The sequence below is a fragment of the Vicugna pacos genome, chromosome 1 (assembly GCF_048564905.1).
Source record: "Vicugna pacos chromosome 1, VicPac4, whole genome shotgun sequence".
NCBI classification, from domain to species: Eukaryota; Metazoa; Chordata; class Mammalia; order Artiodactyla; family Camelidae; genus Vicugna; species Vicugna pacos.
Window position 1 is genome coordinate 83,178,653 of NC_132987.1, and position 27,379 is coordinate 83,206,031.

Here is a 27,379-nt window from a genome sequence, read left to right on the forward strand (position 1 = left end):
CATGTGCTTATTGATCATTTGTATGTCTTCCTTGGAGAATTGCTTGTTCAGGTCTTTTACCCATCTTTGGATTGGGTTGTTTGGTGTGTTTTTCTTTTCAGAGATTTTTCTACCTTCAGAGTTGGATGTAGTTTAGTTACTATTGCCATAGCCAACCTATAGTTTTACAGAAACAATTTCTTGTGGAATAATAGATGAGACATCTCCATTTTTAAAAAGCATTTAAAATGTAGTTTGAATATTTTCCACAGGATGCTACAATGTGAGTTATCATCTACTTCATTTATCTTAAAGACTAAACTGATTGTCAGTTACATCTGACAGAAAAAAAAATCACTGTGTAACCAGGTTAAGTGGTAAAATATTCCAGGCATCAGTCAAAACAAGTATTTTACTAACTTTAATATTGATTACATTTTTAACAGAAATTTAAGAGTATTACTGGAATTAAAATGCATATATTAAAGAAGAATTTCCTTTACTCTGTCTGGCTTAAAATACTACTTTGCTTAAGTATTTTTAATCACCAATAAGTAATTACATTTTAAAATTCATCATTTAAGTCAATATTAGTTTTATTCAAAAAAGATAATATTTTACAATGTAACTATAAACTCTGACTTGAATTTGGTATCTAATGAGTTTTTAAAATGTAAAACCTAGCCTTTTTTTAAAGCTCCTTTGTCTTTTGTGTTTAGAGGCTTTCTATATGAAGATGTATCTTACATATAATAAACTACAAATTCTGCAAAAAAAAAAATTACCATCACAGATAGAAATAACCCAAATGTCCACCAACAGATAAACAAAATGTGATATACACATACAATGGAACAGTATTCAGCCTTAAAAAGGAGTGAAATTATGACACATACTACAATATGTTTGAACCTTGAAGATAGAATGCTAAGTGAAATAAGCCAGTCATAAAAGAATATTGTATATCTCCACTTATATGAGATACCTAGAGTAGTCAGATTCATGGAGACAGAAAGTAGAATGGTAGTTGTCAGAAAGAAATAGAGAGTTATTGTTGAATGAGTACACAGTTTCAGTTTGATAAAAAAAAGTTCAGGAGATAGATAGCTGTGAAGGTTGCACAGCAATGTGAATGTACTTGATGTCACTGAGCAATGGTTATAATGCCAAATTTTATGTTATGTTTATTTTACTACAGTAAAAAATAATGAATTACTTACAAGTGTAGACTTTGCTATGATGCAGACACTATGTTAAAGGTTTACGTTGATTTTCTCGCTTAATGCCTATTGATATCCCCATCTTTAGATAATAATCTAATAAATGAGTGAAATGTTTCCTGTCTACACCTGTGGCACATCCCATAGATGAGACTCATGTTGGCCTCTCCCAGGAAATGTTACTGACTCCACTCCTCCAAACCTTCCCTCCCCCTCCAGTGATCCTCCTTCCATGGACTTCTTGGCTACCACTACCACAAACCAGAGGAGCAGCCCCGCTGTACTACCTCTAAGGCAGTGAAGACTAGTGGTTGAGGCTTGGGCTCTGGAGTGACACTGTCCGGGTCTGCATCTGCCATCTGTACACTGCGTGACCTTGGGCAAGTTACTTAATCTGCCTGTGCTTCAGTCTCCACAGCTAAAAGGTACCAAACTTCACAGGGTCGCTCAGAGGCTTACATGAGCTAAGGCACGTACAGCACCCAGAACAATGTCTGCCATGTATTAAGTGGTCAGAAAACGTTAGCCACTGATGTATCCCATAGCCATCTGGAAGCAACAGCCTGTCCCGGGGATGCAGCAGGAAGAATAAAGATCATTCAAGAGAGAAGGGACCTTAGAGATCATTTTACAGATGATGGCACAGAGAAGTCCATAATGGCTCAGTGTCTTGCCCGAGGTCACACAGGTGGTCAGGGGCAGCGCCAGAGCCAGACTCAGGTTCTCTCTGACACAACACAATGCCCTCGAGGAAAAGAAAGCAAGACATATTCAAGCTGACTTTCCACTTAGGTGCATATTACAGGACTTATCTATCTCAATAATTGTACATAATGAAGTTACAAGTATTAACATGTGAATAGATAATTCTCTCAGCCAAATAGAGAAGAGCCATTGGCACACACTGTGTGAACACGGGTTGAGGAGGGGCACAATAATCACGTGTCAGAGACTTCAGGGTATGGCCTGTTTCTGAAAAGAAGCCTGGGTAATAGTCCAGAATGTGAGACCACTTCAGCAGAGCTCTGAGACAGCCCTTACAGAGTGAGTCTTATAAAGCAGAGCCCAGGCTCACTGGTCAGTCCTGCCCACCCAGCCTGCAGGTCCTGACTGGTGATGGGAAGCAGTGGAGCAGGTGGGGAGGGAATGCTGGGGGAGGGGTAGAGACGGACTCCAGAGATGGTTTGTTCCAGAAACAACTCCACTATAAAACTGCTGCCAGTTCGGCTCGCTGTCCCCCACCAATCTCACCTCCCAAGCTTCTCCTTCCCCAACAGGCTCTCCACGCCACCCTCTCCTACCTCTCCCCTCTTTCCAACTTTTCCACCCACTAACCTCTGACACATTATCCTGCATCACAACCCTGAGGATAGATTTACACTTTCCAGCCTCAGTGTTTTGCCCACACTTTCCTTTCCTCCTAGAATGCCTGCCACCTTCAGTTCTATAATCCATTTTCCCTCGACCAAAACTGTCTGGTAAACTCCCTTCCCAGAAATGCCAACCTTTCCATGAAGCCACCCACAATCAGAAGTCTGCTTTCCATCCTCTGTGCCCTCAGAATCTTCTAGATCTTTCTAAGGCACTTGATAAATTCTCCCTCACTCCCTTCTCAAGACTCTCACTCCTTTACAGCCTTATACAGTGCCTTGCTAACAAGTGGTCTGCACTCAGTGAACACTAGTTGCTAAGTGTAGAGGTCAGAATGGCAGCTGGGGAAACTGATGTGCAGCAGGGGAAGCTGAGAAGGAAGGCAATGAAGAGTAGGTCCAACAGCAAAGACTAACTCTGTGCCAGAACTACTCTAATGTTTAACTTAGTTTTCAAGGCAATCCCATGAGATAGGTGCTATTATCTCCACACACGGAGCGGGAAACTGCAGTACATATGGGCCCAGTAACTTGCTCCAGGTCAAACAGCAGGGTTTTGAATGGAAGCAGGCCAGCTAGCTCTTTATATGGTTTCTCTACAACGCTGTTCTCTCTAACTCTGCACACCTGAAAGCCACTTCAACTCTTCCACTCACAGTATGCGCTGCCTTTCTGAATCAAAAACATGCTCTGCAACCTGCGATTAGAGCACCTACTGCTTTCCAAGCCAGAAATTAAAGATCAGTTCTGGCCATATCACCATGACAGTAAATAACATACGATAAAGTCTCCAATCCAAAACACTGCTGAAACAGAGACCTCTACACATGTTTGTAATGGAATAGGCCTCAGGCCATTCACCCAGCTCAATATCTGCCATCATCTCCATTTCTAAATCCTGAAATATATGCCAGATTTATGTTCATAAACACCTAACAATAACTCGGAATATTACTTGGAGAGAATTATGGGGTTAATATACACACAATTACTTGGGGAAAATTATGAGGTTACTGATGTACACAGCAGCAGTCTGTCACATGTTTAATGTGATTTTTAACAATCATAAAGGAACTGTGGCTCACCACTATGGATAGGAGGATACAGAAAAGACATTGAGCTACCTTCACATGTAAATGAAACAATAATTACCTATATCAATTCAGGATTTAAATAATTTAATATTAAACATCCCATTAAAGGAAGCAAAAGTTTTGTTAATTCTAAATAAGCCAGATAACTTTCTCAATCTTCTATCAAAACAGTTAGGAAGTGGGGGATGGATAAAGATTCCAGCTTTACAGATGAATGCTCTGTTCTCACAGAAAGAAAACAGAAAAATAAATTGGTCAGTAGATTCCACTTTGAAGTTAGGAGAAGCTTATAACAGGATAACAGTTAAATTTATGTTCCCAGGAAATTTTAAAATAGCATACAGATGACCAAATTAAATAAAAATAAAAGGTTAGCAAAGCAAAAGAAAAAGAAACGAGGGTCTGTGCAGTTTGTGGCAGCAAGAGATATTTTTCTCTCCCTGATGAAGAGAAGGCAGCGAGAACAGCAAAAAGACAGGGTAGAGCTCACAGCGGGAGAAATAGGATATCCAGCACGTATCCAAAACTTACCCAACTCGGTCTTATTCACACTTTTTTCCCCACTTTGCCAGTTTTAAATCAGACAGCGGCTGGGCTTTTGTTGTTGATCTTTCTGTCCTTTTGATCTCAGAGCCCCATAAAATTAAACTGTGTGTTGGATGGGATCTGGCCCCATGTCGCATTAGAGGGGGAGAGTTTTAAACTTGGATCCCTGGTGGCTTCTTTGGGTAAATGAATAAATAATAAGCGGCTGAAAGGAGAGGACGTGGGGGACGTGCTCAGCTGACGTCGGGCCCGAGAAGGGGCCGCACAGCTCCTCAGCGCAGCTGTCCAGATGTGCCTCATCTGGTTCCCCCGAGGGGCACGAGCCTCGGCGGCTGCGGCTAGCAGAAGCTCCAGCTGATTGGTCTCCGGGGCTCTTTGCTTGCCGCCTATTGGCCGGCCGGCCCGCCACTCCCGGGGCCACGGGCCCGCCCCCGCCCGCCGGGCCCGCTCGCTGCATCCTCAAGAGGAACCTGGAAGTGCAGCGCGGGCGCTGATGTGGCACTCGGCGGCCGCCGCGGCCGGGGAGGGGCCCAGGGCCGAGAGGGGGGTCCTCCGCACCCAGGGCCTGCCGGTGCTCTGGCCCCTGTTATGCCCGTTTTTTAGGCAGTCGGGCTTGTTTGTTTAAACCAGATGACTTCAGTCTGTACTTGGAATGAAATTAAGGCGCGCCCCGCGCAGGCTTAAATCCCCAGCATTGCCGAGTGGAAGGGACTGAGGCTCTGGCATGCCCACGCCCCAAAAGGGCGTTCAGGCCACGCCTCAGAACTTCACTCTCTCCTCTTTAGCCAGGGAGCGAATAATGAAATTCAAGAGCCTGTTCCTTTTGTTAGAGGAAAAACCTTAATGAGTCTTTCATTGAAGTCCTTATTAACCAGAAAGATGGTTCTTTCTGTAGAGAAGCCCAAGTTGGTTACAGGAGTGATTTGGAAGACTTGGTTGGTTTGGGGTTTTTATTGGGTGGTGGTAGATATAGGAAAACAAGGAATGTTCCTTTGTTCTGTGAGAATTTAGACAGGGCAGCACCAAACGATGCTTTGAAAGCTTGATTAGTTGGGGTGTTGTCTAGAAATCAATCATCATTGTAATTTGAGGATGCTAACAGAAATGTGCCTCACTGACACATTAAGATGGCAAGAGCTACACTCATTGGGCCACATACCATGAACTGTGCCAGGATCTATGCTAATCTATGCTTTACCTGCATTATCATATTTAATTCTTACAATCACCTTATGAAGTAGATTTTAAAATCATCTCCATTTTCAGATGAGGTAACAGACACAGAGAAGCCTATCCCAGACCCCGAGGTCTCCAGTATATATGTTTGAATCATGAGTATATAAACTTACCTGTCATTTTCCAGAAGTGAATGGGTCAGAATTTATTTTTGAGTGCCTCTACCTTCTGAAGTCCAAAGATTTCACTTCATGGATGATGTCCTCTTGGTCGGTATATGTATTACTATTGCTATATAACAGATTACCACAAATTTAGTAGCTTGAAACACCACATGTTTATTACTGTTCCAGTTCTAAGAAGTGCAGGCATAGCTTAAATGGATCCTCTGCTGAGGGTCTCACAAGGTTGCAACCATTGTGTCTGTCAGGCTGCATCCTCATCTGGAGGCTCAAGTAGGGAGCACCTGCTTCCAAGCTCCCTCAGGTTGTTGTCAGGATTCATTTCTTTGCAGCTGTAGGGCTGCATCCCAGTTTCTTTCTGACTGTCAGCTAGCAGCTGCCCCTACCTCCAATAGTCTAGTCTCAGGCTCCTGCAATTCCCAAAAGCCAGGACATGATGATCATGGGGAGCCACCTTACAGTCTGTCTGCCACAGTGGACTAGTCAGACACCTCAGTCTCTGCAACCCTGACTGCAGTGTCATATCACCTCCACGAGCCCTTCAAAAAATGAATCCCACTCACCAAGTTAAAAAAAAAAAAGTGAATGGATTCACAGCCCTCAATCCTCTGGCAGTCAAGGAAATCCATAAAGGAGGATTGGCCCTTGAAATTAATCATGAGTTTGGCTTTCTGGAACATTTATAAACTGATGACAGTACACATTTTATCCAAAAAGTCACTTAACAATAGGCTGATAGTCAAGGTCAAACTTCTACACTCATTCTCATTAACAAGTGTCTGATATTATTAACCATTGGAATAGCTTCCTCAAACATCTACTAAAAATAAATGATTTCTGGGGACCTCTTTCAAGTAGATGGAGTAGACATAATTTTCCCTAATTCTTCTGCTAGTACAAACACAAATCCTAACTTTATATATAAACAAATATGAGAAGACTTTGAAAGGCTGAAAGAAGAAAGCAAACGGTCTAGGAATCTAGGGACCCAAGGAAGGACATGATACTGAGTTCTCTGGGTTTTCTTCTTGTCTCTTTGACCCAGACTTGGAGCCCAGCAAAAGCCTGTTGACTTTTGTTGTTAGCCAAAGAGCCAGGAAGGAGTAGCCTAGGAAGACAAATAAAAGTTTAGACAATAATGGCTATACTCTAGTCAAACACCCCAGAAAAAACTGTGGCTTCCCCTACACCTATGTCAGCGAAGGCCAAACTGAATCCTAAATTTCCACCTGTACCAGGCTATAATAAGGTGAAAACAAAAGGCTAGTTCTTTGAAAAGATCAGTATACTGAGCAAACTGCTGGCACGACTGACAAAGAAAATAAAGAGAGAAGACACAAATTACCACTGTCAGGAAGAAAACAGAAGATCTCACTATAGACCTTGCAGGCGTCAAAAAGGAAATAAGGGAATACTCCAAACAACTCGACACACATAAATTTGACTTAAAAGAAATGGACCAATTCCTTGAAAAACACAAATTACCACAACTCGCCCAATATGAACTAAATAATGTGAGTAGCCCTGTAACTATTAAGGAAATGGAATTCATAATTCAAATACTCCCAAAAAAGAAATTTCCAGGCCCAGATGCTTTCACTAGAGAACTCTAACAAATGCTTATAGAACAATTAACACCAATCCTTCATAATCTCTTCCAGAATATAGGAAAGAACACTTTCCAACTGACTTTATGAAGAGAGTGTTACTCTGATGCAAAACCAAAGAAATACAGCACAAAGAAGAAAACTACAGATCCATATCACTCATGAACATAGATACAAAAATTCTTAACAAAATATTAACAAATTCAGCAATATATAAAAATTATTATACATCATGACCAAGTAGGATTTTTTCCCCAGGGATGCAAGGTTTATTTAACACTTAAAAATCAATCAATGTAATCAATGACATTAACAGACTAAAGAAAAAATACACAAACATATTAATCAATGTAGAACAAGCATTTGACAAAATTCAGCATCATAAATACACTCCAAAAAGTAGAAATAGAGGAGAGAACTTTCACAAGACCACCTACAAAGAGCCACAGCTAACATTATACTTACTGTGAAAAACTAAATATTTTTCTTATGTACTTTGTGATTCTATTTATGTAACATACTTAAAATAACAAAATTATGGAAAAGGAAAACAGATTAATGATTGCCAGGGGTTAAGGATGTGGTAGGGTGGAAGGCAAATGAGTGTAGCTATGAAAGAGCAACACTCCTGTGGTGTTGGAAGTGTTCCCCATAGTTTGACTGAAGCGGTGGGATATTGCTGCAATATTGTACTAAAATCTTGCAAAATGTTACAATTGGGGAAAACTGGTTAAAGAGTACATGAGGTCTCTCTGTATTATTTCTTACAGCTGTATGTGCATATATAATTATACCAAAATAAAAATTTTAATTAAAAAAAGAAAGATTTTTGGCTATCTCCCTCACCTCCTCCTGCTCCACAAAACTTATTAAGCAGTTTGGTCACTGAATACAGCTCTGTCCAGAAAGAGAGAATCTCCTTTCAGCTGCTTTCTGGATAATATTCTGGATGAAAGAAGTGAAGGGTTATGCAGAAGTAGGTGTAAAATTGGAATTCTACATTGACCATTCTTGGGCCTGGTGTTTCAGTCTTTCTCTTCATGGCAGCACTAGGCCAGCTGGGTTGGTACATCCTCCAGGTCACAACCTGGCCCAAAGGGGACCTAGAGGATTCAAAACTAAGTCTGGTTCAGCCACCTACATTCTCTTGTTGGATGACATGGTCCTAGATCATAAGGATAATGAATACGTGGTTGAGTACACTGCTCACTGTGTTGTCCTACAGTAGCCCATGTAGGTCCAAGTGGGGAACATGAGGAATCTCTGTAAGATTTAGAAAAATGAGCTTGTCCATCTTGCACTTGACTCACTGGACATAAGGTGTGGGTGCAAATAGGGGTGACTAAGGCAGAAGTGAGGTGACTGCTACTGGAATGGACACACTGACTTTGTAGAGGCAAAAGGAGAGCAACAACCCTGGTGCCCAAGGGGTGAACACTGTAAACCCTGGGACAGCAGAGGAGGGGGAACATTAATCATCCTTCATCTTTCAGAACTGTCCCTGGAGACTTTTCCCTAAGGGGAGTGTGTAGGTGCAACTTTCCCAAACTGTTACAAGAATCTTTTATGACACTGCCATCCCCTGCCAGACAGCTCTGACTGCAATTTGATAGCCATTCCCCTTAACCTTTACAAAAAGTCTACTGGAAACAGCATGAGTTGTCTCCAGCTCTTATACTTCTCCCACAGAACACCAGTCAATACCTCTGAATTCTCCCATGGGATGAAAAAATGCCACTCAGCTAGTGGCGTGGACAAACAGGACAGGGTGGACGGACAACCCTCAGGTAGTCTTTCCAAACAATAATTAGCCTCAATTATTCTAACTTAACTGGGAACTCCAAGCTTACCAACTAGTGAGGAGGCCACATTGGTCTATTAGCCATCACCACAGATCCCTATCAGTCAAGGCACAATGGTTGCTCTCACCTTATTTCTCATTGTAGTCATTAAATCCACCTTGTTTCTGAGGCTAGTGTCTCATCTGCACTCTCATCTTCTGAAATCTTATCATCTCTTTTAGGGAGCCCAGCACTGTGGCAGTATCTCCTACCATCGACCCTAGCCTATAGTGGATGGTCACCACTTCTCAAGGGTACCAACAGTCACACCCTCACAACTGACTAATGCATTTCTTATTACATTAATGAATGGGGTGTCCTCTGGGCCCACCAGGATAAGATGATCAAAGAATGTGTTCTCGGGTCTCATATAATAAATCCACCTTAATATTCCCAAGTTTCTGAGCCCTCAGGTTCCTTCCTCAATACTCTGCCGAGACAGTTCTGACATTACCACCTTGTTTGTTATAAATCTTTATCATGCCCAAGCTTCATGGAATCATTCCAGCAGGCTACTAAGACAGAATCCAAGTGTTCTTGCCAGGTCATTAAATTCTAAATCATAGGAGAGTGCTACCATGTCAATAAACTTTCTCTATCTGGTCTTGTACATCACCCCATGTACTCTGAAGTACAGATTCTTCTGGTTCCTGCTGGATAGTATTAGCTGGGTCCCATAATTCTTCTGGGAAGCAAGATAGTTCATCTTGGTGATGGAACTGTATTTCTCACCTAGTCTATCAGTGTACAGGCAGTGAGGTATAGTGGTGCAAATCCTGAGAAGGCTGGACATCGCCCTGTGAAGCAGCCACCTCAGGAAATCTTTCATGGTTACCAGGCAAAAAGAGATGATTTTCCCATTACAAAGAAAAGGCAACTGCTTCTTCCAACCTCAAGGGTTTAGGGAAATCTGGGAGTTCAAGATTCTCAGGCATGTTCACCCAAATATCTCCATAGTAGGTCTCAGAGTCCCTTTCTTGGTCAGGGCTCTGCCTTTAGCATCGGAGACATTTCAAGGCTACTTATTCAGTCTCCTGTGCAGCTCCGCTATGTTTTCAATTGAACATTGGGCTTGGTTTTCATCACCATCTCCTAATCCCTACAAATGATGACGATTCCTTCAAACACTGCCTTTGAGGCCCCCGGTCTTTCACAGCTTGAATAGAGTTTATAGCTGGTTGAACTGAGCCTATCATTCTCTTTGTCAAGGCTTTTGAGGCAATTAACAAAAGCCCGTCAACCCTATAGTTCCTATAACCTCATCTCCTGATACGGTTCAAATGCTGGCCCTACTGCATAATCCAGTGTTTCCAGTTCCACTTACACCTCATCCCAGTGCATAAAAGGAGATAATCATGATGTGAGAGCATGCCAGAGATTATCCCTGCCCCTTTTCCACAGTAGTAGAATCCTTGTTGTCATCTCACCAGTAGGTGGTCTGAGTCTAGAAGCTCATCCTAGTTATCAGTTTTCCACCACTATTTCCAATAACACGTCTTAGTTTGTGTCCCTCTCCACCCCACCAAAAGAAAAAAAAAAAAGAGCCTAGGGTAAGAACTTGAATACAGGTAGTTCACTTGCTAGGCTATCCCAGGAAGTGGGAGCGAGGGGGCAGAGAGAATAAGACAAGGAAGGAGTAAGAGCCATTAAGAGGGTGTGTTACCAAGGTCCTCTCTGTGGCTAACAGGCACTAGCATACAAAGGAACCACCTGAGAATCCGACAGCTTGCTTCCCACAGGAGGCTGGAGCATTTACTCACCAGCACCTGGCTTCTGTTGGTCGAGAGGTGCCCTGAGGGCATTAACTCCCTTGCTTTTCCAGACTGTACTTGCTCTCTTTTGGCATCAGAGAAGTCTCCAGGGTACACCAGAAACTGACACAACATTGTAAACTGACCATACTTTAATTTAAAAAAAAAAAAAACAGAGAAGTCCCTTGGGCCAAAAATGAAACTTTTTTTAATGTTTTATTTTATTTATTTATTATTGTGTTATTTAATTATTTTATTTTGGCAGGAGTGGGTAATCAGGTTTATTTATTTTTAGCGGAGGTACTGGGAATTGAACCCAGGACCTCATGCATGCTAAGCATGCACTCTACCATTGAGATATACCCTCCCCGCCCGGGGCCAAAAATTAAAAGGTCCACATCGAGCGCTTGAGGTGAGATGTGTTCACCTGAGGTAAGAGTGCATCCACAAGGAGTTGTTAACCGCAGCTACCGGCAGAAATCTGAAGCAGACTGAGGGGATGTGACACAAGGCACCAGAGGCATCGGGTGCAACTAGCAGGCTAATAGAAGCGGGAAATGGAGTAGTAGAAATACTAAATTTAAAAGAAGTCAATAAAAGAGAGAAAAGGGGACTTGGAAGATGTGGGACAAATAGAAAGCTCATAGCAATATGGTAGATTTTAAACAGCAAAAATATCAACAATTACATTAAATGTAAATAAACCAAACACACCAAATAAGAGACAGATTTTCAGAGTGGCAAAACATACACTCACAAACACATATACAACTATATGCTGTTCACAAAAAAGCATCTAAAACAAATATCATACGATGAACACTAAAGCAAAAGAAAGCCAGTGTAGTCACATTCTCTCTTACTGAGGTATAATTGGCATATAACATATTAGTTTCAGGTGTACAACATAACGATTTAATATTTGTATATATTGCAAGTTAATCATCACATTAAGTCCAATTAACATCCATCACCACACATAATTACAAAATTTTTTTCTTGTGATCTTTTAAGATCTGCTCTCTAGACAACTTCCAAAATATTCAATACTGCATTATTAACTATAGTCACCATTCCATACATTACATCCCTGTGACTAATTCATTTTATAACCAAAAGTTTGTACCTTTTAACTCCCTCCACTCAGTTATATTAATACCAAAAAAAGAAAATTTACTACTAAAAACATTAATAGAAATAGAAATATTTCATAATAATAAAAGACTTATCACACTAGGAAGATACAACAGTTCTGTTATATGCATCCAATACACAGCTTCAAAGTATACAAAGCAAAAATTGACAGCACTACCAGGATAGAGAAACAAATTCACAATCATATGGGATACTTTAATAATTTCTCTGTGTGACTCATAAAGCAAATAGACAAAAAAATTCTAAAAATACAGAAAATTTAAAACATATAATTAATAAATTTGACTTAATTGACATTAATAGAACATACAACTATATGAAACAACTTTATAATATACATTCTTTTCAAATACACTTGACCCTAAGCTAGGCTATGAAGTAAGTCTCAACAAATTACAAAGAATTCGTAATTATATAAAATATATTTTCCAACCACAATGGAATAAATCTAACTAAATCAGTAACTAAAAGTAAAGACAATATATCCATGATTTGGGAAATTTGAAAAATGAACTTAGGTATAGCCCATGGGTCAAAAATACAATCACAATGGAAACAAGAAAATGCTTCAGCTGACTGATAGCACATTGAAACTTTTGGATGCAGGGAAAGCTGTGCCTCGAAGGAAATTGATCATCTTAAATACATATTAAAAAATACAAGAATGGCTGAAAAATCAGTTATTGAAGCACTCACCTTAAGACTGTAGTAACAGAATAGCAAACTAAACCTAAAGAAAGTAGAAAGAAGGAAACAATAGAAATAAGAGCAGAAATTCAAACGTAAAAAAATGAGTGGGGAAGGGTATAGTTCCATGGTACAGTGTGTGTTTACCTTAGCGTGCACGAGGTCCTAGGTTCAATCCCCAGTATCTCTACTACCAAAATAATTAAATAAATAAACCTAATTACCTCTTCCTCCCCAAAATAAATAAATAAATAAAATTACCCCTTTAAAAAAATAAATGATGTTGATATACATGTAATCATATGAAAAAATGTTTACAATATATTGTTAAGTAGGAAAAATAACAGAATACCAGATATTTTGTTTTAAGTGTGTTTATAAATGTATAAAAATGTTATCTGAGGAGATTGGTACTGAGGATGACTTTTGCTCTTAGCTATATATTAGAATGCTCTTTAGATTTAATTTTATAATGAGTATATATTCATTATGTAATTTTCAACTTCTAATTTTTATCTAATTTTAAAATTACAGAAAGATTGCAAGATCAGCGCAAAGAATTCCTGAACATCCTTTATGCAGATCCTCCAATTGTTTTTACTACCACATCTGAGCTCACACTTGATCTCTCTCGTGTAGATATATGTAGATAAACACACACACATATATATATATTTCTCCTGAACCATTTGAGAGTTAGCTGATATGACATTCTATTACCCATTAATACTTCCATGTGTATTTCCTAAAAATAAATACACTCCCCTACATAATCTCAGTACAATATCATCAATTGTTCCAATAATGCCCTTTATAGGTCAGGATCCCATACAAGATCATGTGTGCGTTTGTTACATTTCTTATGACCTAGATTTTTATGAAGAGTACAACTCACTTACTTTATATGCCATGTTTCATTTGGGGATTGTTTCTGGTGTCTCTTAAGGATTTATGCATTTTTGGCAGCAATTCCACAGAGGTATTGTGCTTTTCTCAGTGCATCATATCAGAAGGCACGCAATGATGATTTGTCCCATTATTGGTGATGCTAATTTTATCCCTTAATAAGACAAAGTCTGCCAAGTTTTTATTGTAAAAATAATTGTACATATTAAGTAATTAATAAGTATTTTGTGGGAAAATACTTTGAAACTATGTCTACATGCATTAGTTGGCATTCTACGATAAGGTAAGCTTTTCCTTGTCCCCCACTTATTATTTTATTTCTTTTATTTTATTTAAATAAATGGTTGTTGATGTTGTTATCCTGCCAGCCCCACTACATCTATTTATTTAATCTGTATGGATTAATGAATTCTTATTTTATAATAGGTAACATTGTAAAATTATTCATTTTGATTCCCACATCTTCCCAGACTTGGGAAGTAGTAGCCCTTAAACTTAACTCATGTGTCCTTTTGAAATGTACCCATCATTCTTTGTGCATTTCTTTACTTTCTGGTATAAGAAGATGTTCCAAGATCAACTGGTGTTTTTCCTGCCCTATCCCTGGATTCAACCAGTTTTCCAAGTATCCCTGGTTCCTTATCATGGAAAATGGTGTTTAGAAACCAAGAGGAGAGCTGGATGTTCTCACTGTTGTTGGGATGTCATTGCTTCTAGGCTCTGTCAGTGGACAGAGTGTGTGTGTGTGTGTGCGCGCGCGCACGTAAAACATCACTATTATATGTGGCAATGTTTTACATTATCATAAATATGGTGATATTTAGTCAATGTTAATTTCCTGGTGTCAGCTATACTATGGTTATGTAAAGGAGTGTCATGATTTTTAGGAAATTATCCAGGGGAAATAAGGCACCTCAAATAGTTCAAAAATAAGCAATATGTAAATTATGTATAAATTGAAAGAGAAATTTATGTATATATATGTACTTATACATATATACACACAGATATAACATATCTATTTGTATATATTTAAAACTTCCAATTTCAATCCAGCACAACAGGGCTTATTTGATGCTCTGTCCTCTGCTTTTCAATATTTATACCTCCTTTCTCAACAGTGAGAGACCTGGCTCCCACTAACCTCAATATATTTACTATTGACTGAGTTCCACTGAATGTAACCAATCTTCCAGCTGTACCCAACTGAATCCTTAGACCAAAGACATGCTTATCAGTACACACAAACACACGCATACACATTCTGACACATACCTATACGTGCACTCGAACCAAGACAAGTCTAACCCTTAGCCCTGAGGAAGGGAAGAGAAGGGGAAGGGAGGAAGAGGAAAGAAAATAGGAAGGAGAAAGGAGACTAAAGGAGGCATGAGGGCTACCTAAAATTTCCCATTGTGCAAATGTAAACCATTGGCACAAATAGTGTAAGTTCTCTTTTTCTTTTTTGTGCCCCACGGAGGTAACGTTTGTCGTCCTCCCTCATGTGTACCTTTAAATACATTAATAAGTCATAAACATTACCCAAAGTTTAATTAGCTTAATCCAACCTCCAAGAGTTGTGATAAGAAAGGCTGCAGTTCTCTCCTTTCTGCCTGAGCAATGATAGTGATTTTGTCGTTGGCCAGAACACAGGCTTCTCTGTGTCCAGCAATACCGCCCAAATGTCGGCTCAAGTCTGCCCCCTAGAGTAGAGTAACCAGAGTGCCATGACAGTAATGCTGAACTGTGTTAATGTCGTAAGTCTGACGCTGAGCTTTTCCGGAGGACCTCCTCTTTCTATTTTACATGCGTGTGCATCATTTGAAAGTGTGTCAGATACTGATTTTTTTAACATTTTTTATTGATTTATAATCCTTTTACAATGTTGTGTCAAATTCCAGTGTTCAGCACAATTTTTCAGTCATTCATGGACATATACACACTCATTGTCACATTTTTTTCTCTGTGATTTATCATAACATTTTGTGTATATTTCCCTGTGCTATACAGTGTAATCTTGTTTATCTATTCTACAATTTTGAAATCCCAGTCTATCCCTTCCCACCCTCTACCCCCCTGGTAACCACAAGTCTGTATTCTCTGTCCATGAGTCTATTTCTGTCCTGTATTTATGCTTTGTTTTTGTTTGTTTGTTTGTTTTTGTTTTTTAGATTCCACATATGAGCGATCTCATATGGTATTTTTCTTTCTCTTTCTGGCTTACTTCACTTAGAATGACATTCTCCAGGAGCATCCATGTTGCTGCAAATGGCATTATGTTGTCGGTTTTTATGGCTGAAGATACTGATTTTTAAGTAAAAAAAAAAGTTTCCATTTTAGGGGCGGGAAATACCATCTACTAATTCATTTTTTCATTTCAAGAGAGTAATACATTACAGTGTCTTGCCTAAAATAGGCAGAATTAAAGTTATAGGACTCCAGTCATTTAGAGTCACACTCTCAAACTATGTTGTGTCACTACTATGTGATAGGCCCCTATGGGGTTCTGGGAATGCAAAGATTATTAAGATATGATTCCTGCTACTAAGAGTTCACAGTCTAGATAGGAAGACAGTCACAGTGAATCATCACATGATAAAAACCTACATGAGTTATACCATAACCATAGCACAGAAGAAAATATGAGCAGACAGAGGTATTTTTATTTGGAAAGGAGAGGAAGGAAGGAAGGAGAAAATCAGGTATAATAAACTTCAAAACGCTGTAACTAGTATTAAGCCAGTTAATTAATTTTAATAATATATTTTATTTAACCAAACATGTCCAAAATATTATCATTTCGTGGGAATCACAGCAAGATATAAAGGGCCTGATGGGGGGTGGTGGCAATAAGAATAGAATCTGGTAGGCTCAAGTGATATTTAGAGGCAAAATAGGCAGAAATTGATGATTATTTGAATGGAGAATAAGAAGAATGTAAGATGGTTTCAAACCTAACCAGTTCCTGCTTGACAGCTGGTAGATGATGCTACCATTCGCTGAGACAGGGAGCACAGGAGGAGAGACAGACTGAGGGCAGACAGGGCAAGATATAATAGCTCACTTTTAAAGGGTGAGTCTGGGATGCCTGTGATACCTGCAACGAGGTCTATGTCTAAGGGCCAGGTATGCGCGTGAGTGTGGTGCTCAGGAGCGGGGTCTGCATCACAGGGGTAGATTTGGGATCATCCCCACATAGGTAGCTGATGCCATGGGAACATTTGAGATTGCCCTGGGAGAATAAAGGGAGTGAGAGACATGTCTAGAAAGAGCCCAGAGTAAAACTAGTATTTCAGGCATAAGGATCCCTCAACACAGACCAACCAGGAGTGATCAGGGAAGTACAAGGAACCCCAGAAGAATATAGATCACAACAGCCAAAGGGAAAGCCCCGGCAGGGAAAGAGTGCTCAGCATTGTCAGAAGCTACCAGAACCTCAAGCAAAGGAAGCAGAGCGATGATTTCATGGAATTTGACAGGAAGGAGGGCACGAGTGACTTTGAAGAGATCAGTTTCCATAGGATAGAAGTCACACTGTCACAGACTGAAAATTGAGAGGGAATGTAGATACTCTTCAGGAAGTTTTCTGTGGAAGGGGAGATGCTCGGGTGGTAACTATTGACGGTCAAGAGTAGTACCTATCAGTATATTATGAGGGAAGATTTTTAAAATAGAAGAGACTTGAGCATATTTTAAGCCTCTGAAAGGAACAATTAAAATTATGCACTTGACTTTTATTTATCTGAAAAGATGTTCCAGTATTTTTGGAAAACTAACAGTAGCAATAGGTAGCAGATTGTTTTAGACTAATGTTCATTTATTTTACAGGGGGAGACATGAGCAAATGGTTTCAGAGAATTTTAGTCTCAACTTTTTGTTAACTCTTAGTATATCAATAAAATATTTCCTTAACTTTTTGGCCAATAAAGAGATATTAATGATATATTGTTAACTGAGCTTGTGTCTGAAAAAAAGTTTTTGAGGGATTTGTGTGTGTGTGTACACACATACTATTCTGGAAGGACAGATACCATGTTTATCTCTGAATAGGTGCAATAAGAGTTTTTAATTTTTATTCTTTCTCTTTATCTGTATCTTTATTATGAGAAGTATTGTTTTGTGATAGTAAAAAAGGCAATAAGCTGGCAACTTCATATTCAGAGAGTACCCCCTCTTCCATGTACTATGGTCCTGAAAGCATGCTGAAAACAGACTTTCCTCCAGTTTGACAAGTTATAAGCTTCCTAGTCCTCATTTTTCCAGGTACTGCCATCCTTGAATCCAGAAAGGGAAAGAACCTTCACAGGTATCCAGGCTGGACTAGCAGGTGCTAATATCTCAGCCAGCCAGCTACTGCCGCCCCTGGAACTCCATTCAGGTATCTCCCCCTCCCCTGGGTGGACCATCTCTCCCCAGACCTTTCTGTAGAGGCCACAGCAAATGAGCAGACCATCCCAAATCTGAAACTTGGTTGGCAAGACTGAAAAATGCCCAAAGGGTGGGGAAACAATTATTCTCCCCACAACTACAGCATAATGCAGACCTCGATGGTAGGTCAGATTCCAACCTCCCTCTTGATGGCGGCAAGTAACAGGTAAACACACCATGTAATAGCCTGAAGTCATCTTTTGCATGTGTGAAAAAACATAATTAAAAGGCTGCATGAAAGTGTCAATTCAAAATGGTAAAGGTACAAGTTGTATGAAAATTGAAAGCATACAAGTCAAAGATCATCACTATTTTAGTTTTCTTTCACTGTTTTCTCTTCTTTTTTTTATTTCTTCTTTTCCTTCTTTTTATTGTCTATGTCAAAGTTAGTTGGTGTCTTACATCAATCAGCACTCAGTTGCAGTATTATTTATGAGTAGCAGTTTTGAGAGATACTCTTCTTTACAAAATGGAGATTCTAGCTGCCTTTGGGCATTTAAAGATCCAAGACAGAGACAAAGGATAAACAGAGAGAATTCTAGTATTTTTTTCTTTAGGAGAAAATATAGAATATGGCCTCAATGCATTAATTAACGTGACTGTGGTGATCATTTCACAGAGTATGTCAAATACACATATGCATGTCCGTCATCCTGCTGAACAATTTAAATATATACAATTTTATTTGTCAATTACACCTCAATAAAGCTGAAAAAAAAAAGAAGATCCTGCTTTGGCAGAACATATACTAAAACTGGAACTTCTCTGGATATGGAGATTAGCACAGCCCCTGTGCCAGGATGACGGGCGAATGTGTGAGGCATGCCTTATGTTTTAAATAAGTCTTGGGATGTAATGTACAGCAGAGTGACTATAGTTGACAATGTTGTATATTTGAAAGTTGCTAAGAGATTAAATCTGAAAAGTTCTCATCACAAGAAAAAAAGTTTGTAACAATATGTGGTGATGGATGCTAACTAGATTACTGTGGTGATCATTTCACAATAAATACAAATATTGAATCATTACATTACATTAGACACTTGAAACTAATATAATGCTACATGTCAATTATACCACAATAAAAAATAATAATAACTAAATAAAAAGAACATGGTCTCATAAAGCTAAAACCCAGAGCAGAAAGCTGGTTTCAGAGAATCAGCCTCCACCCATGGAATCGAAATTATAACCCATTGCCAAGCTCTGCTTTTCTCATTCACAAGAACATCACACACCTACTAAGTCAAGACCCACCGTTAAAGGGAAATGAAGGTCCTGCCTCAGGTTGGGAACATGAGTCAGAGCAAACTGGGCTCGGGCAGGAACTCTGCCACCTCACCAGTGAGTTTCCTAAACTCCGGTTTCCTCAGCTAGCGAGTGAAAAGAAGAGTAAGTCCCACCTCAAAGTGTTGAGGATTATTTGAGGTAATGCATTCAAACTCTCAGCACAGTACTTGCATGTTAATTACCGGTTCTCATTAAATGATGGCCATTAGAACTGCTTACATAATTACTTCTATACAAAGAAGTAAACTTAGAGTCACACCAATGACTTTTATTTCAGATTATTTGCCAGGTTGACGTGAAGGAAGGGTTGGTGAACATGTGTGGGTGGCTCTTTAAATATCTATCTTTACATTTTCAAGAATTACTTTATTCTATTAAAATACCTTTCATTCTTTTTATTCCCATAGAAGGGCAACAGAGCAGATCACGCTCTCAAAAGCAGTCAGAATATGATGTAAGCTGTTTTGGGGAGGAGCTGAACCAACCACCCCCTCGAGTCACTCAGCATCTGCAGACACTCTCTGACAGCCGCCACTCCTGGGCCTGGTGACTGGGGCTCAGAAACCCAGCAGCATCTGTAGTCATGGTGTGGCAGCAAAGGACTACTCGGGCCCTTTCTCAGGCAGGGCGGGCGTGTGTGCTTCTTCGCGTTCTTCCTTCCTTGAGCTCCTTCTTTCCTCCACTTTCTTGCGAGACCTCATCATCTCCAGTCTCCAGCATTCTCTCTCATTTCTCTCCTTTCTGCTCTCAGGTCCCTGAAAGAGAAGGGTCAGAAAGGGGTAGAAATGTGCCGACAGCTAACAACATTCCACATTGTTCGCAATTATCAGAATGAAGAAAGCCCTAATCATTTAGCAGACTTCCACATCTTAGTTTCTAATAAGAAATGAGCAGAAGCCTAACGGTGTTGCTAAAGGTTCCGTGGTAAATAAAGGAATGGGGTGCTTGGGTGGTCGATGGAGGAAACTCAACCTGCACGCAGCTCTGCCTCTGCCTCTAATGTACTGAAGGATGTGACTTCCTGGTACAGTAAAGTTAATATTTTTCTGGTGCTTTTTGAAAAGGAACATGGCAAGTAAATCATATATGGAATGATTCTAACCTCCTCATGTTCACTCCCTTTAATTATATTAACAGCAGGGTTTGCATGAAGTTTGAATGTGAGGACTGTGTAAGGAATGAAGGGTCAAGGAACAACATCCAAACATGTTAACATTCCCCAACAGGCTGCCCAGGGGTCTACACTCAGTGACGGACTGAACACACACTGCTGTTCTAGGACTGGGAGATACAGCACTAACTAGGGAGACCCTCCTTCCTAGACACCATGCCTAGGTGGAGGGAGACAGACATCAACCAACAAGCCTAAAAGGAAACAGAGAAGTAATAGGTAGTGAGAAGTGCACTGGTAACTATAAACAGGGTGATATGATAGGAAACTATGGGGAGTAGGGAGGAGGTGTGAGGTGGGGGGGCATCTTGGGTTTCCATGGTCAGAGACTACCTTTCAAAGGAATCACTTACAAGGGGAGAGGGTGTAGCTCAAGTGGTAGAACACATGCTTAGCATGCACCAGGTCCTTAGCATTCATGAGGTCCTGGGTTCAATCCCCAGTACCTCTTATAAAAATAAACAAATAAACCTGATTACCCCCTCAAAGGAAAAAAGAACACATATTTTTTAAAAAAGGAATTACTTAGAAAAGAATGGCATAGGTAAATGTGGTGATGGTATCTATTACACTTCAAACTTTTTAGTTAATAAATAAAATCATTACTCTCCCCTTCCTCCATTTGAACTGGAAACACTGGAGAACCCCTGAGAACTTGTGAGGTGAACATATGCAGGGGTGCCTGGCCGTCAGATGAGCGGGCTCATGACTCAGCCCTGCAGGGCGAGTTGTGGGGATGTCTGGTTACTTCAGTGGTATCAGCTACTCTACAGCGTTACACTGTTTTCATACCTAGATTATTTCATTTCTATCTGTAATGGTCCATTAGGCAAAATCAGAAAGCAAAACAAATGATGAAGCTGAGATATAAGAGGAGCTTAAAAACTGTTCTAGCTCTGTAAATGTGCCTCCAGATTATTTTCATTAGCTCCAGCAGTTGTATTAAATCCATCAATCTGATCATAATTCATATTTAGCAGTCATGAATGTCTCTAATCCTTATAAGAACAACATAAAAAGAGAAAATATAGTTATGATTATTTGCAATTTGGCTTTCCTCTTATCGAGAATAAAGACTATCTGAGAAGTGCTAATAATGGCCTGACATATTTTTTTCCTTATCTCATCACTTAGAAACAACATGTGAAAATTACCAAAATAAGCAATTGAGTTTTTTAATGTAAAAATGAAAAAACTTAATGTTGTTGGTCATGATCAGGTCATAAAAGCAGTTTCTGGCTCTTCTTGGTGCTAAAATATATAAAATTTAAATCTACATATTAGCATACATTTGGCCTCCAAATAAAAGTTAATACATATCACTTTAAAATTTGCTGACAAGTCACACTTTTTAATGTAGCTAGCTTTAGAAAAGTGTGATGATTGTTAAATAGGAAAAAGTTTTAAAGTGTGTATGTTCTGAATTTTTTCTGCATTGAGATAAACTTTAAAATATACTCTTTAAAAACATGTAAAACAAAATATTTATTTTAAATTATTATATATACTTTCATAATGCGAAAAACTTTTAAATGATTTTTGTAAATTCCTAGCAGGTTTCTAGCTATCACACAGTTGTCCCTCAGAATCTGCGAGGGAATTGATTCCAGGAGCGCCCACGGAGACCAAAATCTGTGGATGCTTGAGTTCTGGGGGTGTGGAACTGTGAGGACACCAAGGGCCGACTGTATATAACTGAGAAAAGAGTTCTTGTGTCAAAAAAAATTTGAAAATGCTGCCTCGGTTATCTTGGCACTTGAGGGGAAGAAGTTACAAAATGAATGAAATAAACATTTTCATACTTTAGTGATAATGAGATGAATCTCTCTTTAAATAAGAAAACTGATTTCACATTTACACACTTATGTAAATATGTGATATGAATTTCTTCCAAGGCCGTCAGAATCAACAAAGAACTGTTCAGACTGAATTTTTTTTCAAAATATATTTATATCCTCCCTTGTTTCAGAAAGAATTTCATTTAGAGCAAGTGAGTCTCCTGAATTAAAATAATGAATTATTTTAACATGTAACTTTAAAACAGGAATTCTTTCATGTCTGCTTTATTCTTGCCAAAAGTTCATAATGTGAACCTAATCATGAGGAAATATCAGAGGCACTCAAACTAAGCTTCTTTCTAAAAAATAACTGGCTTGTACTCTTCAGATGCTGGCGTCATGAAAGACAGGAAAGATCGAGGCCCTGCTTCAGAATAAAACAGCCTAGAGGGACATGAAAATTGGTTGCAGCACATGATCCAGAATCGTGCTATAAAAAATATTATTAGGACAAGCGGTGAGATATGAATAAGGTCAGTAGATTAGATATAAAGGTACCGTGCCGACGTTAATTTCCCGAGATTAATTATCCTACTGTGTTTCTGTAAGAGAATGCTCTCATGCCCTGGTTTGGGGATGGGAAGGAGAGAGAGGGAATAGATAAATGCTATCTTTTCATGTTTGGAGGGAACCTAGATGAACAGTGTAGTCTTTGTACTATTCTTGCAGCATTGCTCTAAGTCTGAAAACATATCTTTAAAAAAACAATATAAAGAAAAGATAAAACAAGAACTCTTAATAAGGTTTAGAGAAAGTAAAGTAAAGAGTAAGTAGCAGCTGCTCACTATTCTTCCTTATTCTGCTTAGGATCTGGAAGAGAGAGCAGCTTACTGAAGGGAGATGACAGACACCCAGTCACTGTGGCAAAAGGGAGATGCCACGTGTGAGGCAAAGATGAATGGTGACAGTCCCAGCAGCCATCACTGCTAGGCAGAAAGCATCGTGCTCAGGCGGACAATGAGATAGGGAGCTCCCGAGTGTCCTCCCCTGTCCATTCACAGAGCGCAGCTCAGGAACTAGGTGACAATACATCTGAGTTTACTTATTTGCTCTGCCTATCACATGGCATAAACATACCATTATTCTTGTCTGGCAAAATAAAACAAAAAACAAAGGCCCACCACAAAGAAGTATTTTGCTCAAGGTCACTCAGTGAGCATGTTGCAGATTTGAAACACTATCCCCAAATTAATCGGTCTCTGGTTTATTGCTTTATATGTCAAGTTTGGCATCATCAGTGGAGTTTCTATTCTTCCCTGTTTTATGTCTGTGTCTCCCTGGTGCTTTACTTAGACTCCCTCGAGGCCACTGAACACCTGGACTGCCCCTGCTCCTGGATCTTACTCGCGAGTGTCCAGAGAGTTCCTTCTGTGTGCTTTGTAGAAGCACAGGGGAACACAGCATCATCACGGACTGTTTCCTACCAGATTAAATATGAAAGGACAAGAGCAGTAGGAGCTTTTATCTTCTTCAAATAGTTAAAGGAGAATAAGTCACAATTATTCATATATAATAAGGGTGATGAAAGCATTCTCAAAGAACTAAAGGACCTTGGTAGCAAAATATTCCACAGATGGTCCTTCAGGAATTCCTCCTACACCAGATGTCTTCAGTAATAATAATTTAAAGCATTTATGTACATCTGGGCTATCTAAAACTGAGTGCCATTTTTTCAAAGATCTCAACACCAAGCTGTAAATGAAGAAGTTAGATTTGTTCTCAAACTGGGGGAGGATGAACCCTTTGGCTTTTCTTTTCTAAAATGGCTTAAATATTCAAGAATTCTGTTACTTACCAAAGAGACAGAGCGTTTGGTTCTGAAGCACAGTTGCTCTTCAAAGGACTCTGAAAATGTCTGAATTTTGGAATGGGATCTTCCTTTTGATTCCAGTGACTCCCTGAATGATTCATCCCCTGAGCATTTTCTGTAATCCTGCACATGGGTACGGCTTCGGACTCCCTGGTCCTCATAAGAATGCCTCCTAGGATGGCTGTCAGATGACATGATTCTGGGAAGCACAGGAAACTGGGAATACAGAATAAAATGTTTATATTTTACAATATAATAAGACTGCACAATATTAGCACAGAGACAGAATGTCCATAAATTACTAACCAAACAAGTCTCATGTTGAACTGAAATTTTATCTTCTTGATCAGTAGGACCTTTTTCCTGCAATGAACCAGTGGAGTTGATTTATTAAAACGTTAAATAAAGCATTCCAAGACTAGCTTTGTTGCTGCTCCTCTGTCATCAGGGTGGTATAATGACATGTTCCAAGCCTTCAATGATATATAAAAATAAATTCCAAAATGATCAAAAGAAACTTTTAATGAAGCCCTAAATATTTAAGAAATAATACAAAGGTGTATATTTGTGTGATTTCTGTATAGAGAAGGAATTTCTGAGCAAAACAACAATGGAAGAAGTCATAAGGAAAAAAAATAACTTAACTATATAAATATAAAGCTAATATGCATAAAAAACAACATCAACTTTAAAATTTAAAATAAAATTTAAAGTTTTAAAATTTGCTACATGTTACTAATGTTTAAAAATTATCCTGAAAATAAATAAGTATATCTCACATGCTACAGACAAACATAGGTGCCATGTAAAACAATGATATCAATGTTAAAGTCACAACTGAAAAATGATTAAAAGATAGTTCAGAGAAGCCAGACTTCTTTTTTTTAATCGAAGTATAGTTGATTTACAATGCTGTGTTAGTTTCAGGTGTACAGCAAAGTGATTCCCTTATACATGTACATATATGTCTATTTTTTTCAGATTCTTCTCCACTATAGGTTACTACCAGATATTGAATATAGTTCCCTGTGCTATACAGTAGGACCTTGTGGTTTATCTATGTTATGTATAGTAGTTTGTATCTGCTAATCCCAAATTCCTAATTTATCCCTCCCCTACTTTCCCCCTTGAAAACCATGTTTGTTTTCTATATCTATGAGTCTCTGTTTTGTAAAGAAGTTCATTTGTATCATGTGTTTTAGATTCCACATACAAGTGATATCATGTGGTACTTATATTTCTCTGTCTGCCTTACTTCACTTAGTATGATCATCTCTAGGGCCCTCCACGTTGCTACAAATGGCATCATTTCATTCTTTGAGAAGCCAAACTTCTTGAAAGAATTGTGATACTTGCTCTCTCAATTTCTCTCACTCCCCAACCCACTCCAGTCTAGTTTTCTCACTCACACTGCTGTTGGTCAGGATATTGGTCTCCATGCCAAATTGTATGCACTTTTTGGCCTTTAACCATTTAGTAGCTTTCAACCCAGGTGCCCACGAGGCCTTTCTGGAAACAGTCCTTCTTGTTCCTTCTATCACCGCACCCTCTTGGCTTCCCTCTGATCATTCCGCAATGGTGTTTTAGACATTTTTGCTCACTTTTCCCTTCTACATGCTCATAACTGTTGGAGCTCCCAAGAGATCTAAACTAGTCTTCCTTGCCTTGCTTTCCTTGCTCACTTTACAGTTTCTCCCTAAACGTCTCATCCCTGGGCTTCAATTTCTATCTTATAATTTTTGTGTATTTCTGTGGTGTTGGTTGTAATTTCTCCATTTTCATTTCTTATTTGTTTATTTGTGTCCTCTCTCTTTTCTTCTTGGTGAGCCTGGCCAATTTCTATCTATAACCTAGTTTCCTCTTTTATGCTGTTAGCCCAGACCTCTTCTCTGAGCTTCTGCCCACTCAGCTTCTCCTCTCAGTATCCCATGGACACTCAACCTGACTTGTTCAAATTTGAACCCGTTATCTCTCCTCCCCAATCCTGTAAGTGTCCCCTAACTCAGAAGATGGCACCACCATTTGCCTGGTTTCTCAGACCGGTAGCTCAGAAGCCATCCTCCACATCCAACTGCCAAGTCAGCAGATTCCACCTCTCAAATGTCCCCCAAAACCATCTGCTTTTTTTCCAGCATCACTGTTACTACCTAGTCCGAGGCATCATTACCTTTCACCCAGATTACAGCAGCGGCCTTCAAGTAGTGACTATCTGTACTCACTCTTACTCACTTTATTTCATGTTTCCCACAGCAGCCAGCATAGTTAAAACAACGACAGACTCAGACCTAATCACTTTTCCTTTTGCACCTCATCTAGCACCACCCCAGCCCTTCAGTGACACAGCCTCACTGGACTTCCGTTGGGTCCTCCAGCTCACCTGCTCCTGCCAGGCACAGGTACTTCCACCAGTGGTCCTCTCTGGCTGTGACCTCACCCACCACCCCACCCCGTCACCTCGTTACTGGCTACTTGCCCTTCACTCCCTGTGGAAGCTGCATTTCCCCAGAAGGCCTTTCCTACCACCCTGATTGGTTCAGGCCCCTGAACCATTGTAGAGGCTCTCCTGGCATCTCATACTTTATGATACTTATCACAGCTATAATCAGCAACTTGGTTAATTTTGTTATACATCTCTCTTCTCCATTAGACTATATGTCTTCTCACGCCAAGGGCTATCTTTCATTCTCTGCTAGAATCCCAGTATGCGACACTAGTCCTCATTTATAGCCTGAGCTCCTTACGTATATATTGAATGAATAAATGGATAAAGAATGAAAGAAAAAGAAATACAAAATGGTAAAAATTATTTATGCTTATTAGTAGTCAAAGATTTTGTTAAAATGAAATTACAATTTTGCCTTTCAGGTTAGCAAAAAAAAAAAAATTTTTTTTAAATGATACTAACCCTGGCAGGAGTACCGGGGGATGGACACTGCCATTCCTTGCTGGTGGGACTATCGATGTGTACAGCTTTCCAGGAAATATGTGTCAAATGTGTCAACATGTGTCAAAAGGCTTAAAATAGTCCCTTTCTTGGGTTCATCCACCGCACGTTGTTATGGGCTAACTTGTGTCACCCCTCCCCCCCAAATTCATATGTCAAAGCCCTCCATGAGTAGCTCAGAATGTGACTGTATTTAAAGCTTAAGTTAAAATGAGGCCATGAGGATGGGCCCTAATCCAGTCTGACTGGTGTCCTCATAAAAGAGGGAATTTGGATACACAAACAGACACCAAGGATATCCTCACACAGAGGAAAGATCATGTGAGGACACAGTGAGAACGTGCCATCTTCCAGGCAAGGAGAGTGGTCTCAGGAGAAACCAAA

At 39.5% G+C, this 27,379-nt stretch overlaps 2 protein-coding genes across 8 annotated transcripts in view; both read right to left on the reverse strand.

Moving 5' to 3' along the window:
• TMEM45A (transmembrane protein 45A) overlaps nucleotides 1-4,528 on the reverse strand; it is a 96,999-nt gene extending 92,471 nt beyond the window's left edge. For 2 of the 4 annotated variants that reach the window (XR_012075406.1, XM_031672258.2), the window contains exon 1: nucleotides 4,195-4,524. The gene's annotated coding sequence lies outside the window, so the exon portion shown is untranslated. Of the gene's footprint in view, nucleotides 1-4,194 lie in introns of all 4 variants that reach the window. The other 2 variants (XM_031672251.2, XM_072966575.1) reach the window with 1 other exon arrangement.
• The window catches only part of LNP1 (leukemia NUP98 fusion partner 1), a 311,204-nt gene that overhangs the window by 260,360 nt on the left and 23,465 nt on the right, over nucleotides 1-27,379 (reverse strand). For 2 of the 4 annotated variants that reach the window (XM_015242484.3, XM_015242483.3), the window contains 3 exons: nucleotides 24,358-24,414; nucleotides 24,037-24,267; nucleotides 19,613-19,987 (listed from right to left, as the gene is read on the reverse strand). In XM_015242484.3, the coding sequence (XP_015097970.1) occupies nucleotides 19,835-19,987; nucleotides 24,037-24,267; nucleotides 24,358-24,414 (441 nt within the window). In that variant the 3' untranslated portion in view covers nucleotides 19,613-19,834. Of the gene's footprint in view, nucleotides 1-19,612; nucleotides 19,988-24,036; nucleotides 24,268-24,357; nucleotides 24,415-27,379 lie in introns of those variants that run through there. The other 2 variants (XR_012075415.1, XM_031672260.2) reach the window with 2 other exon arrangements.